This window comes from Exophiala viscosa, assembly GCF_022695815.1.
Source record: "Exophiala viscosa unplaced genomic scaffold EDD37scaffold_8, whole genome shotgun sequence".
In the NCBI taxonomy this organism is placed as follows: Eukaryota; Fungi; Ascomycota; class Eurotiomycetes; order Chaetothyriales; family Herpotrichiellaceae; genus Exophiala; species Exophiala viscosa.
Genome location: NW_026944360.1, coordinates 792,729 through 805,972, shown reverse-complemented (window position 1 = coordinate 805,972; position 13,244 = coordinate 792,729). Strand labels below are relative to the sequence as shown.

At 50.8% G+C, this 13,244-nt stretch overlaps 6 protein-coding genes across 6 annotated transcripts; 4 read left to right on the top strand and 2 right to left on the bottom strand.

Moving 5' to 3' along the window:
• Positions 1–77: 77 nt before the first annotated feature.
• Positions 78–3,385, top strand: EDD37DRAFT_635365 (adaptin N terminal region-domain-containing protein). Its single transcript, XM_062816910.1, has 3 exons — positions 78–408; positions 469–2,922; positions 2,977–3,385. Exons 1-3 carry the CDS (start codon positions 333–335, stop codon positions 3,207–3,209), a joined length of 2,763 nt encoding a protein of 920 aa, XP_062668465.1. The 5' UTR covers positions 78–332; the 3' UTR covers positions 3,210–3,385.
• Positions 3,380–4,830, bottom strand: EDD37DRAFT_480726 (microsomal signal peptidase 25 kDa subunit-domain-containing protein). The gene is made up of 3 exons (XM_062813220.1): positions 4,580–4,830; positions 4,220–4,515; positions 3,380–4,162 (listed from the first exon to the last, which is right to left on the bottom strand). The coding sequence occupies exons 1-3, from the start codon at positions 4,620–4,622 to the stop codon at positions 3,800–3,802; spliced, it is 702 nt and encodes a 233-aa protein (XP_062668464.1). The 5' UTR covers positions 4,623–4,830; the 3' UTR covers positions 3,380–3,799.
• A 567-nt stretch (positions 4,831–5,397) lies between these two features.
• Positions 5,398–7,560, top strand: EDD37DRAFT_667389 (bacterial low temperature requirement A protein-domain-containing protein). Its single transcript, XM_062819295.1, has 3 exons — positions 5,398–6,077; positions 6,126–6,743; positions 6,805–7,560. The coding sequence occupies exons 1-3, from the start codon at positions 5,590–5,592 to the stop codon at positions 7,277–7,279; spliced, it is 1,581 nt and encodes a 526-aa protein (XP_062668463.1). The 5' UTR covers positions 5,398–5,589; the 3' UTR covers positions 7,280–7,560.
• A 117-nt stretch (positions 7,561–7,677) lies between these two features.
• On the top strand, positions 7,678–8,667 carry EDD37DRAFT_635354 (Mss4-like protein). Its single transcript, XM_062816909.1, has 2 exons — positions 7,678–8,078; positions 8,135–8,667. Exons 1-2 carry the CDS (start codon positions 7,956–7,958, stop codon positions 8,522–8,524), a joined length of 513 nt encoding a protein of 170 aa, XP_062668462.1. The 5' UTR covers positions 7,678–7,955; the 3' UTR covers positions 8,525–8,667.
• Positions 8,668–9,591: 924 nt separating this feature from the next.
• On the top strand, positions 9,592–10,335 carry EDD37DRAFT_610993 (uncharacterized protein; the record flags this gene model as incomplete). Its single annotated transcript, XM_062815258.1, has 2 exons — positions 9,592–9,694; positions 9,749–10,335. The coding sequence occupies 2 exons, from the start codon at positions 9,592–9,594 to the stop codon at positions 10,333–10,335; spliced, it is 690 nt and encodes a 229-aa protein (XP_062668461.1).
• A 395-nt stretch (positions 10,336–10,730) lies between these two features.
• Positions 10,731–12,926, bottom strand: EDD37DRAFT_480696 (uncharacterized protein). Its single transcript, XM_062813219.1, has one exon. The coding sequence runs from the start codon at positions 12,830–12,832 to the stop codon at positions 11,057–11,059; it is 1,776 nt and encodes a 591-aa protein (XP_062668460.1). The 5' UTR covers positions 12,833–12,926; the 3' UTR covers positions 10,731–11,056.
• Between the last annotated feature and the right edge of the window lie 318 nt (positions 12,927–13,244).

Sequence of the window (13,244 nt, the reverse complement as noted above, 5' to 3'; positions counted from 1 at the left end):
GGACAAAATGAGCCTCCTTCAGCCACTGTGGCTTGTCACGCTCGCACCGCGACGCTGCGTATGAATCGGGAGGACACTTTGTAGACACCCCCCAACTGCTTTCGGAGGGCACGACTCGACAATTGACACTTTTTCCCCTGCCCTCTCTACCAGCGCGTCCACATTGTTTTCCGCAGTATTCCTCACCCTTGTACTCTTCCTACCGAGATGGTCTTGCGTTAGTGCGCGACAAATAACGCCCGATCCCCTTTCGTCGTGCTCAAGGGCATCCTCGTCACCCTGAAACCCCCGGTTGTCAATAATACTGCTCGCGCAGCAGACACACCACCACGATGAGTTACGCGAAGAAAGACGAGGATGCCGACCACTCCGGCTTCAAGCTGGACCGGACATCTGTGTTCCAAGATGGTAAGAATTCTGTGTCCTGCGATGTTGTGAGCACAGAAGATCGACTGACCGTTCTTTCAGCTCGACTCTTCAATTCATCCCCCATTTCACCACGAAGATGTCGGACATTGCTCACCAAGATCGGTGTCCTCCTCTTCACCGGCGAGAAATTCCCTACAACCGAAGCTACAAATCTGTTTTTTGGTATCTCTAAACTTTTCCAGAACAAGGATCCCTCCCTGCGACAAATGGTGTATTTGATACTGAAAGAACTTGCACATACCGCCGAAGATGTCATAATGTCGACAAGTATAATCATGAAGGATATGACTGTGGGCAGTGAGATCATCTACAAGGCCAACTCCATCAGAGCTCTTTGCAGAATCATAGACGCAACCACCGTTCAGGGTATCGAACGACTGATCAAGACCGCCATTGTCGACAAATCCCCCGCAGTCTCCTCAGCAGCACTGGTATCCTCGTATCACCTTCTTCCGATCGCTAGAGATGTGGTTAGGAGGTGGCAGAGCGAAACACAAGAGGCAGCATCGTCATCCAAGTCTGGTGGAGGCTTCTTGAGCTTTGGTGCCAGCAATCAGCACTCTCTCGCGGCTGCCAACACGAACTACATGAATCAATACCATGCTATCGGCCTTCTGTATCAGATGCGGTCGCATGATCGTATGGCTTTGGTTAAAATGGTGCAGCAATATGGCGCAGCTGGAGCCGTTAAGAGTCCTGCAGGTGTCATGATGCTTGTCCGCCTGGCTGCCAGACTTATCGAAGAAGATCCCAGCCTCCGAAAACCTATGATGCAGATGTTGGATACCTGGTTACGGCATAAGAGCGAGATGGTCAACTTCGAAGCTGCCAAAGCCATCTGCAATGTGCCCGACGTGACCGATGCCGAAGCCGCACAAGCTATTCACGTCCTCCAGTCTTTCCTGACCTCCCCAAGAGCGGTCACCAAGTTCGCCGCTATCCGTATCCTCCATGCCTTCGCTTCTTTCAAGCCACAAGCTGTCCATTCTGCGAACCCTGATATCGAAGCATTGATTTCGAACAGCAACAGATCCATTGCCACTTTCGCCATCACCACCCTTCTCAAAACAGGTAACGAGGCTAGTGTTGACCGACTGATGAAACAGATCTCTGGTTTCATGACCGAGATCACCGATGAATTCAAGATCACCATTGTGGAAGCGATCCGCACACTGTGCATGAAATTCCCCAGCAAACAAGCTGGTATGCTGACCTTCTTGAGTGGTATTCTCCGTGATGAAGGTGGCTATGAATTCAAGCGAGCCGTGGTGGAGAGTATGTTTGACTTGATCAAATTTGTACCAGGCAGCAAAGAGGAGACCTTGTCACATTTGTGCGAGTTTATTGAGGACTGCGAATTCACGAAACTTGCTGTCCGCATTTTGCATCTCATCGGTGTTGAAGGACCGAAGACACCCCAGCCAACGAAATACATCCGGTACATCTACAACCGAGTTGTGTTGGAAAATGCTCTTGTACGAGCCGCGGCCGTTACTGCTCTTGCCAAATTTGGTGTTGGTCAGAAGGATCCTGAGGTGAAGAAGAGCGTGCAAGTTTTGTTGACCAGATGTTTGGACGATACCGACGATGAGGTTCGAGATAGAGCGGCCTTGAACCTACGCTTGATGCAAGAAGACGACGACATTGCGGAGCGGTTTATCAAGAACGACTCGATGTTTTCATTGTCGACTTTCGAACACAAACTCGTCATGTATGTCACGTCGGACGACAAATCAGTTTTCAGCAAGGCCTTTGATGTCAGCTCAGTTCCTGTTGTCTCGCATGAGCAAGCGCTGGCTGAGGAACGGACGAAGAAGCTCACAACGGCAACTCCAACACTCAAAGCCCCAAGCACCGGGCCCACGAAGCCCAAAGCCAACGGCGTGGCAGAAGGACCATCTGCGGCTGCGGCAGCTCAGAAATATACAGAGATTTTCTCAAGGATACCAGAACTCGCTGCTTATGGACCTGTGCTCAAGTCCAGTAATGTGGTCGAGCTCACTGAAAGTGAGACTGAGTATGTGGTGTCGGCAGTCAAACACATCTTCAAAGAACACGTTGTCGTTCAGTATGACATCAAGAACACACTCGATCAGACGGTGCTTGAGAATGTGACGGTCCTGGCTACCCCGTCGGAAGAAGAGGAGCCAACCCTGGAGGAGGATTTCATCATCCCTGCGACAGCCCTCAAGACCAACGAGCCTGGTGTGCTGTATGTGGCTTTCAAGAAACTTGGTGGCCAAGAGTCCTTCCCCATCACCACATTCGGCAACGTCCTCAAATTTACCAGCAAAGAAGTTGATCCGACCACAGGAGAGGCCGAGGAAGGCGGTTACGAGGATGAATACGAGGTCGAAAACCTGGAGCTTACCGGCGCGGACTTTGTCTCGCCCGCTTTCGCAGGAAGCTTCGATCACATCTGGGAGGGAACAGGTGCAAATGGTGACGAGTCAAGCGATACCTTGCAATTATCCACAGTGAAGAGTCTAGCAGGTCAGTATTTACCGTTTTTTTTCGTGGCATGCAGCTAATTTGTTTATTTGACAGATGCGACGGAACAACTTACCCAGATGCTCAGTCTACAGCCGCTCGAAGGCACAGATGTGGTCTTGTCCCAAACCACGCACACGCTCAAGCTCTATGGAAAGTCGATCACAGGAGGACGTGTTGCTGCGTTGGTCAAGATGGCCTTTTCCGCGAAGTCAGGAGTTACTACTAAGGTCTCTGTGCGGACAGACGAGACGGGCTTGTCTGGAGCACTTCTTGCGGTCTTGTTATGAGTACCCTAACTGCTTGTTGGGGATTTGTCCTGTGATGATGGACCGGATCGGAAAATAGAGACAGATTCGTTTCGAAGTGTGTATGTATGGGCTGGCTTGTTGAGAGTCAGCAGTGCCAGCAGCAAGTCAGGCAGTTGGTAAATGAAGAAAATGGCACACGTGTCTGAGAAGATAATCTTGATGATTCGTAAGAGCTTGCTTTCGATACGACTATGTTGATCGACCTCATTGATGGCGCATTGGTGCTGTCACTTGACACCCTGGCTATGGTGCTGGCCTACTCCTCCAGGTGCACTCTGTAGAGCCCCATGAAGAGGTCCGTCTTCTACCGACCGCCCTCTTTCTCTCCCGAGACCTTGTTCATTCCTAATCACGCGGAGCAATCCAGTTGGTGGCGAACGCACTCGTATTAGCAGGGCGTGCTTGCTTGGGCCTGCGAGGCCACCATGGGCGTTCTTTCGGGGCTAGCTTCAGCCACGGTGAAGGACTAGTCTCTCCACAGGTCACAGGACTGATAAGGTCCATCGTCCGAAGCACATCAATTTGGTGCAGTATTTCTTCGGGCCAGACATGCATGGCCCTGTGATCAATCAAGTCTTCTTCTTCCCACGTCCCTTCTTCGCACTGGGCGTCACAGGAGCCGAGGAATTCTCGGTGCCCGAGGAAAAAGACATTGCGGCCAGCGTTGCGTCGTCAATCGCTGCCGTCGTCGTCATTGGCGTTTCGACCTCGATCGTCGACTTTCCTTCGCTCCTCGCAACACCTAATACCTCGATGTTCTCCGCCAGCCAAGCCTGTAACTCCTTCTTCTGCAAATACCCATGCGTATTGAACCACTGTGTAAACGAGCCTTCGACTTCCTTGTTCTCCCATTTCTTGCCCGAGGGCGCCTGGTACGCGACTTTCAATTTGTATAGTGGCTTGTACTTTTGTGACGAAGATTTCAGGGTCAACTTTGTAAGGTGGTGTTAGTTGTAGGTTTCGATGACGGACTGGCTGTAACAACAAACCTTCTGTCCTCCCTCTCTAGTGCCAACGAAGATGGTCCCGGCCTCGACCGCCCAGATCCAGTACGTCAATGCGCCATTGAGAACGAAATATGCTATACAGGCAGGGCCGGTGTACGCTTTGGTTGCATCCCAGCCGAGTTTCCAGTCTGCGTAGAATAGGATGGCGGCGATGATGACTGCGGTGTAACCTAGGATTAGACGAACATTGGTTGTATAGTGCTGTTGTTTGAATGTGTAGGGTTTCGGGAGGCTTGTGAGGTAAGGTGCTATTGCGTCGTCGGTGGCATTTTTCAGATCTGTTTGCACAGCACGCTGGTCAGGTCGGATGTTGGCTGGTAGGCTTGGAGTGGTGCTTCTTACCATTCGCGGAGTAGAGGGAGACTTTCTGCGGAGGGGAGGACATGTTCTGGACGTGGATTGGAGGCAGATCACCTCTTACTCGGGAATTCGTGTTCAGGGAGTTTCGAACAGACCGCCTCTACCATCGCTTGTATGCTTTGGCGGAACACGTTGAACACGAGTCAGATGCTCTCACCAAGGACAGATGTTCGCAGCGCGTCCCGGTAGAGACACTTGGCGGCATGCACCCCGAAGATCAACCGGCCTAAGCATTGACTTAGCAGCGCCTGCAGTGCTTAGCATACCAGGTATCTTTGCTGAGCTGTCCACAGCGTCTATAGCTGGTTCTTTGGCTGCCAACTTCCTCTCAATAAGGGATGCAAAGTTGCTGTTTGTGTCAACGAGGACCAGGTGAGGTGAGCTGCCTAGACCGTGCTCATTGCCTTCAACTTATCTCGAGGCAAGGATTTCTGCTCCCTTGATGTATCTCGGGTTCATGCACTCTCGGGGTACAGCCAGGGGGGCACGTTTGGATCTGCTGCTGGGCTTTACCCAGTCAATTGCGAGTAGATGCGCCGAGAGCATGAAACTCAAAGCAGGGCTCGCGAAATCGGAGGTTTTGGGAAAAGAGCAGCACGATACGGAGTACACTTTAGGGTATTGAGAGCATGAGCCTATCGCGCTGGGTGTGCTACTGAAGTTTCGGAAATGGGCACATCAGGCGCCCAGTGTCCCGTTGCTAGGGGTTGGGCTCCAGGCGCTTGATCCCCGTAATGACGTCCAAGATAGCAAAGATCTAAGCGAACCAGGCTCGATGACTAACCCCGAAACACATGCAGAGACAATCTTTAGCCCCATACTGGTCCCTTTGATCTATACTGATATAGGGCGTCCCGCAAGACGACCAAATCTTCCTTTTTGCCAAGTGATAATGGTGACCATTTAATAAGTCCACATGCCCACGCGGCTGGAACCGCCGCCTCCATGTCGCCGTCTTCTTCCTCTTGCCTGATCTCAACCGTGCTCCCAACATGGACATTGAGAGCGCGCCTTCTTCACCCACGAGGCATGGAGCAAATAACACCACGACCACGGAGAAGAACGCGCTAGGGGCCGAAACAACTAGAGAATCGTCAAAGCATGGTGGCCATCCAGCTTCTCTGCAAGAAGAGGATGTCCTCGAATACCGCTCTCGTCACAAGTACATGATCTCACGACCACGAGCCCTTCAATATACCTATAAATCACAAGTCTACACTTCCGAAGGCGATCTCACCGAACAATCTGGCGAAGAGGCTGCTAAAGAGGCAGGCATCGACAAAGCCAGGGAGCGTCTTGATCTGTTCATTGACCTGATCTGGGTTGGCATTATCAGCAACCTTTCCGAAGTCTTTTCCTCGGACGCCTTTGGGTCGGAAGGTGCAAGTTCTTCAAAAGCATTCTTGTTCTTTGCCGTCGTCTTTCTTCCCAGCTGGCGTGTCTGGAATGGCATCCGTGAAATCCTCAACAATTATTACATGTACGTCTATCGTGCTCTCAGGGGTAGTCTTGTGCTGACATAGCGCAGGGACGACGTGTTACAACGCACCTACATTTTCCTACTGCTCGTTTTGTCAATTTTCTTTGGCAATAACCTAGCCTACATCACAGAGTTTCCCGAGCGAGCAAAGATTCTGACCATCTCACTGTATCTCTTCATCCGATCTAGTCTGGTTCTCATCGAATGTGTCTACGCCATCTTCATCCCCTGGCTGCGACGACTGGTCTTGTTGACGTCTCTTCTTTACCTACCAAGCATCGGACTGTGGACTGCGGGCATTTATCTCGATGGTGCCAAAGCACTAGGCCCCATTTTTGCTGCTGTAGTCATGGACTATACCGTCCCCATCATCCTAGACTCCACCAAGACAAGAGACGCGCTTCTCTCTGGATATGGCAAGGCCATAGATCCTCACCACTTCACCTCTCGAATGGGAAGCTTCTTCATCATCACCCTTGGCGAAGGTGTCTTGCAACTCGTCAAAGACGGGCCACTTGGTATTGGAGTCACCCGAACATGTGGACTCGCTGTTTGGAGTCTGTGTATATATTTCCTTCTTGCCCAGATCTATTTCAACCGGGACGGCAGTCGCGTATATATTCCGGCCGTGCTCCAGAAGGGCTGGAGGACATGGCTGTGGTTGACGTAAGTTTTCTCTTTCGGATCTGCGCACGACCTGGAACCATACTAACGATCCGCTGTCCAGGTACCACATTCCGACTTTCATGTCGACACTTACCTTGTCCGCTGGCATTATGTTTATTATCCAGCAAAGCGCGGCCAAATTCGACGCGGAAACCGGAGATTCTGACACGGAGACCCTATCAGAAGAGGAAATCATACAATTGACTCGAAACGCCATCTGGACAGTCTCCATCTCATTAGCGATTGTTATGATGGCTATGTTTGGCATGGCCCTACTCAACCAACCTCGAGACCAGGCCAAAAGCTTGCGCGTCAATAACCGCTACCTGCGGTTGGCTGGGCGGCCATTGTACGCTGTGATCGTCCTTGCCATCGCCAGCGACAAAAACATTGGCACCGAGACGTACTTGGGAACGTGCTCGTTACTAATGGTATGTTTGTCTATTTGGGAATACTCTGCGTCAATGGAGAAAACGGGAGGCTTCCTTGAGCGTAAGAAGTCGCCGTCATCGAGCAGAGTGACCAGCCATGAATGATTGGAGCTATGGCCCCGGGAGAACAACTCTAGCCAATACAATGTGAACATTTGACCTGAAAAGCCTCGCAGTCGATAGATCGCATGACTTGACAGGTTCTTCATCAGGAGAATGAGCCGTCTAAATGCTCCTTTTACCGAACAATATCCGCTCATGAGCTTTGGGTTGGATGTAGTGTGCTTAACTATCAGAGTGGTTGAAATCAGATGCAAGGTGTGCGGTGAGAAATCCAGACCATGATAGATCTCTTGAGATCCCAGCGCGTGGCTTAGCAAGGTGGCTGTTGAAGTCCATCTTTACCCCAGGGTAGCTTAGATCGCTTACCTCGCTTAGGATGTAATGGGTCGTTAAATGAAGCGACAAACAGCGATTGGCTCGCATTGGATTCTGCTTATCATATCAAACTCTGGAGGTCTAGAGAAGGTCGACTAGACTTACATCATAACAAACCTTTTGAATTGGTAGGAGATACAATTCTACAGCTTAGAAATAGCCCTTGAATACACTATGCTCATGACGATGTCAGAAAGGTTGTCGGGGCCACGAACGGCCTATATAAAGACCTACTTCCAACCGTGAATACCATACTCAAATTCCAGACTATTTAACAGACAAACATCTAATCGATAACGCATCACCAAACTTATTCTCAGCAACCAGAGGTTTCAAAAAAGACATGGCCTCAACCGCCGACAAAAGCAAGCCGTACATCCCTCACAACAGCGGCGCCAGTGACGGCTGGTCTACCGACGATGAAGCAACAGCAACATGCTTCTGTGGCGCCGTTCAATTGGCATTCGTGAGTGGACCCGTATCCTATAGGTCATTCTATGATGTTGACTATTCAATCCACAGCCAACCTCGGGCCCAGGACTTGTAACGACCTTCGTGTGCAATTGCACCGATTGCCGCAAGATCACGGCCTCGATGTTCGCATCCAATTTCACCATTGACGACAAATACCTGAAACATGTCCGTGGTCAGGACAATCTGAGCAGCTACGGGCAGAAGGAGACCATCGCGTCAGGTCACAAGATGACCAATTACTTCTGCAAAACGTGCGGGACGCTGATGTACCGCGTTGGTGCGCAATTTCCGGGCATGAGTATTATGAGGATTGGAACGGTGGACGACTTCAACTTGCATGAGACGAAATTGAGGCCGCAGCGGGAGATATTCGTCAAGGATCGCGTTGAGTGGTTGCCGGGAGTCGAGGGGTCTGAGAAGTTCGAGGGAATGTGGTGATTTACGGACGAGAGTCGATTTCATGGTCCCTTTGGTGTAAGTTGAATTAGCTGTTATCAATGTCATGTTCACGAAATTGAAAGTCGAGGTTGGTTCTTATCTGCTTTCTCTATCATTCGCAGGGAGGATTTTAACAGGAAGCTCAGCCGAGAGGTAATGCTGACATAATCGACCAACATCCTCTTTTGCCGGTGCAGGTCAAGATATCAGACATCAACACAACTTCATCACCATCTTGACCTCTTCACGCATCTCTTGGCGAGACTCATTCACTGAAGTGTCCTTGGACTCGTGACACCTTCAACTCCTCACGTGGTGTATATTAATCACAGGGTTCATATATTAAATCCGCAGACTACTGCTCAACAATCTCCCTTCCAGTATCTGACCGCTTATTCTCCTCTACTATGTTACTGAGTTAAAGTCGGAGAGACGAGTGCGTTCCGCCCCTGCTCGGCGATCTCCCTTCCAGTATTCGACCTCTTATACTCCTCTACCGTGTTACTGAGTTAAAGTCGAAGAGACGAGTTTCGAATGCAGACATATCAATCATGAAAAAATTCCTCGCGGGCTTTCTCGAGCCCTTTCGAGGGTTCGAGTTTTTCCTTTTTTGAAAGCCTTTTTTGGTTGCTTTTACTCAAACGAGTGGTAATCTTGCTTGAGATGATGGGGAATTTTGTGGGCAGGTGTGGCAGTATCGAGGGATGCACAGGTATATCACGGGAAGCTGACTGCATATGAAACAAGTGAGGAACCGAGCAGTGGCGTTGAGTCCCAATCACTCAAGTCACCCGTCTGGCTAGGACGGTCATGCTCAGATTGGGTACGGAACATCACCACTATTCTGCTCGTTTGCCCAGTATCATTCGAGTCGCAACATGTCACGTCGAATTATCATCTGTGACGACCTCAGGCCTATATAATCCCCTAATGAGTTGCACCATCCTCTCCATCTCCCTCATATCCTTCCACTCTCGGATCTGCCACATCAACTGATCAATCCAAGCAGCGTCATTTCTAGTATTCAGCAAGTGAACACTCAAGTTCGACAGCCTCCAAAGTCCAAGATGCCGCTCCACACCTTGGACGACTTCCGCGACGAGAACGGCCCATTCATGCATGGCGCCCACAATCAAGCTCAAGATCGTCCTGCTCGCAACCCTTTTGCAGGTACAGGCCAGAGACTAGACGAGCTTGCACCACCCATACGCTAACGCCCTGCAGAACGTGGTCGTCGACCTCGAAATGGCGCGCGAAGAGCCCGAGCACGTAGTCCCAGTTGCGACACTTGCGGCTACGGCGGTGGCGGTAGCGACGATGATGATCGAGAAGAACACCAAGAACTCGTCCTACTGCTCCAGGATGACGAGGCGGAGGACACACAATACGACCTGATGCATTTGGTTGCGTGGAACGGACTTGGAGGCGAGGGACGAGCCGGAGAGCCGTTGATGATCATGGAAATTGGTGGTGGTGATCTACACCCTACCTTCGAACACGTTCAGGACCCTGCTGAAGCTGCTTTGGCAGGTCCAGATCGACGAGGCGAGCGTCAGGAAATGCGAGGTGCGGGTGAAGATGGGTTGATGTTCAGACGTCGCCGTGGCGGTATAAGTGGGCCTACGATGCGTGACGGAGGCGAGGGTGAAGGTCAAGCAGATCCATATGGTATGGGCATTGGACCGGCAAGTGACTGGGTGGATGGACAGCGTCGTTATGCTCATGGTCGTAGTCGTGATCGTGGTCACGGCCGTGATGATTATGGGAGGGCTTTGGAATTGTTTCGTCGAGCATTGAGGTATCAAGGCTGATGTGTGCAACTGGCGATCGTGGTCATTGGGGCTGAATGCGACATTGAGGGCTACTGACATGACGGTCATGGAGATGGACAATAGCACTTTTAAGTTCAACTTGGAAGGCTGTCTGGGCTTAGGTGATCAAACACGATTACTTACTGCAGAGTCCGTGGCGGAAAGATGTTGCTGGACTGATACAAGGACTGTGATTCACTGGAATGGACATGATGATTGGATGTATCTTAGGTATCCAGGGTTCGATGCCCAAGATACATTTCCGTCACGTAGATACGGAGTCCAATGAGATGCACAGGCTGCTTCGTATGATCATGATCCTTTCCACCAAGTTCTTCTCCCAAATGTCTTCCTCCAATGTGTCCATATGCCTCCTCCATAAAGTCCCTCCTCCACCAGTTACCATGTCCATCCGTCTACATCACGCTTCACACCGTGCTGTACTCGAACAATTGTCGTCCCATTGAGAAAACTAAAGAGTGCTGTAATCATACGTTGTAGTCGTAATGAGAAAAACCGAAACTCCTCAAGAAAACCGAAAGTCGCAATGAGAAACCGAGAGTAGTAAAAACAACCGAAAGTCGTGTAAAACCGAGAGTGCCGTATTCATACAGTAGTCATCATAATCGTAGAAACCGAAGATGATGTCTGACGTGTTGTTGCAGACCGCACCGTAATGACACTTGAATAACAAAGGAAAGGTCGGAGTCGTTACATGTCTCTAGTGGTTGAGACTGTACTTTGCGTATGCAATGCCGGCATACAGCATGCAGGCAGAGACGACGGGGAATCTTGCCGCCATGAATGCACCAGCGGTGGCACTGACAAGTACGGAGGTCGGTGAGAGTTTTGGAAAATGCAACGGTACAGTTGTTGTTGTTGTTGTTGTCTTGTCGTCGTTGCAAGCTTGGCCGTTTGCTGCTGTAGTAGTGGACAGGGCGAGTTTGTCGTTGGACTTGACGGCGATCGAATCGGCTGCAAGCTCTGCAACACCAGCTGAGCCCTCTGGCAAGATTGCCGACTCCTCCTCTGCTTTCTCTGCCTCGGAGGTGAGATCCTCCATGAGGGTCGAGTCGTCCACAGCACTGACTTCATCGCCCATCGAGTAGGGATCTGGTTTGGCGGCACGTTCGGACTCAATGTCACGGCTGGAGTTTTGGGAGTCTGCAGTATGATCACCACCGTTGTTCGACGCCTCACAGACTGGGTCTTCAATCGGTGCTTCAACGCTGTCCTGAAGTGCTGGATCAGTGGTCACAGGTCCTTGTGTATTGGTTTCGCCTGCCACACTCGCTTCAGCAGGGACAATGTCTTCGACACGAGCACCTTCTTCATCACTGGTTGTGGTAGCGGCATCATCGCCCTCTGCTACAACAACTCCATCGCCCGATTCCTGTTCTGAGACAAGAGGTTGGTGTTCTTCTTGGTCTTCGCCTGCAGAATGTTCATCTTCGTGAGACGACTTGTGAGAGACCAACCAAGGGAAGACGTGGGAAAGGCCAGTCCCTGTCTGGGGAAGTGTGAATCCAAATGAACTCGGAGCGGCGATGGCAGCAACTTCTCCTTCAGGTTCTTTGGCGACGACAGGTTCTTGTGATGGCTCTTGAGAAGCCATCCACACGAAGACGTGAGACAGCCCAGTTCCAGTCTGAGGGAGGGTGAACCCAGACGAATTTGCAGAGGTTGAGGTGCCAATTTCGTGTCCTGGCTCTTTGACTGTGACTGGTTCTTGTGGATCAACTTCTGGAGACGCACTGCCTTCGGCTGTGATAGTGTCGTTGGCAACGCCGCCTTCTTCCCCACCACCCACGGTAGCAACATCGTTGTCTTTTGTCAGAACAACTTTGTGCTCTGGTTCCTGATCAGAGGCAATAGGCGGCACAGACTCTTCGACATTTGAGTCAGACTGACCCTCCAGATGCTCATCTTCCTGCGATGATGATTCAGCGCTAGAGAACACGTAGACCTCTGAAGGTGCAGCCCCAGTTTCAGGGAAGGTGAACTCATATGAGGCTGGGGAGGTTGAATCTTCATGTTCGTGTACGGTTTCGGCATTACTGGACGGCGCAGACTCGTCGGAAGACTCGTGGAGTGTTGAAGAAACATCAGAGTGACCAGGAACCAGAGTCTGTTGCTGGGAGCGGAGAGACGAGTACCATTCCAAGGTGATCTTTGGAATAGGCATCTTCCCAGTCCTCTCGTATTCGACAAACGTCTCCGGAGATTCTTGGACGGCATCGTGCCAATTCGTGACCGCTCGCCGCCATGAATCGAGCTTCTCAAACGATTCGTCGGCACCCGCACGCTTCAAGGCTTTACGGACTTTCTTGAGATAACGGAGAACGCCGCGAATGTTTTGCATGAATTGTCCAGGGCCTTCCGAGACAATCTCCGGCATTTCTGGAAGGTCTTTGGGGACGATTGGAAGTGTCGAGAGTACTTGTTGGCTTCTATGGCGAAGCTGTGCCACATCATTGCGGAGTACCAAGGCGTCCATGTTGACGTTGATAAGTGTTTGATTTTGGGGTGTTGTTAAAAGCGTAGTCTTCAAGATGAGGGCTATGAGGCGGTGAGAGACTGGTTCGAATGTTGCTTGATAGTGGTAAGGATCTGCTGAAAGTTGTAGAGGTTATGGGAGAATATGAAGGAAGGATGGTTTGGGGGAGAAAGCTGATGGTCTTAAGATGCAAAACATACAACTGCCTGACGCGAATGTTGATCTTGGTGAATACATTAGCAGTACGACAAGGCAGTGGACTGTGAAGCGATGCCATAGTTGGAGCAGCGCGCAGTCTTCACCTTGTGATGCCTGCACAAGATGTGAAGCTGCACCCGAGCCCCTCTCGCGCGCAATGAGAGAGGTCGTTTGGGAGCGAGTCCATGCTTTTCAACAAACCTGCAGCAAGAAC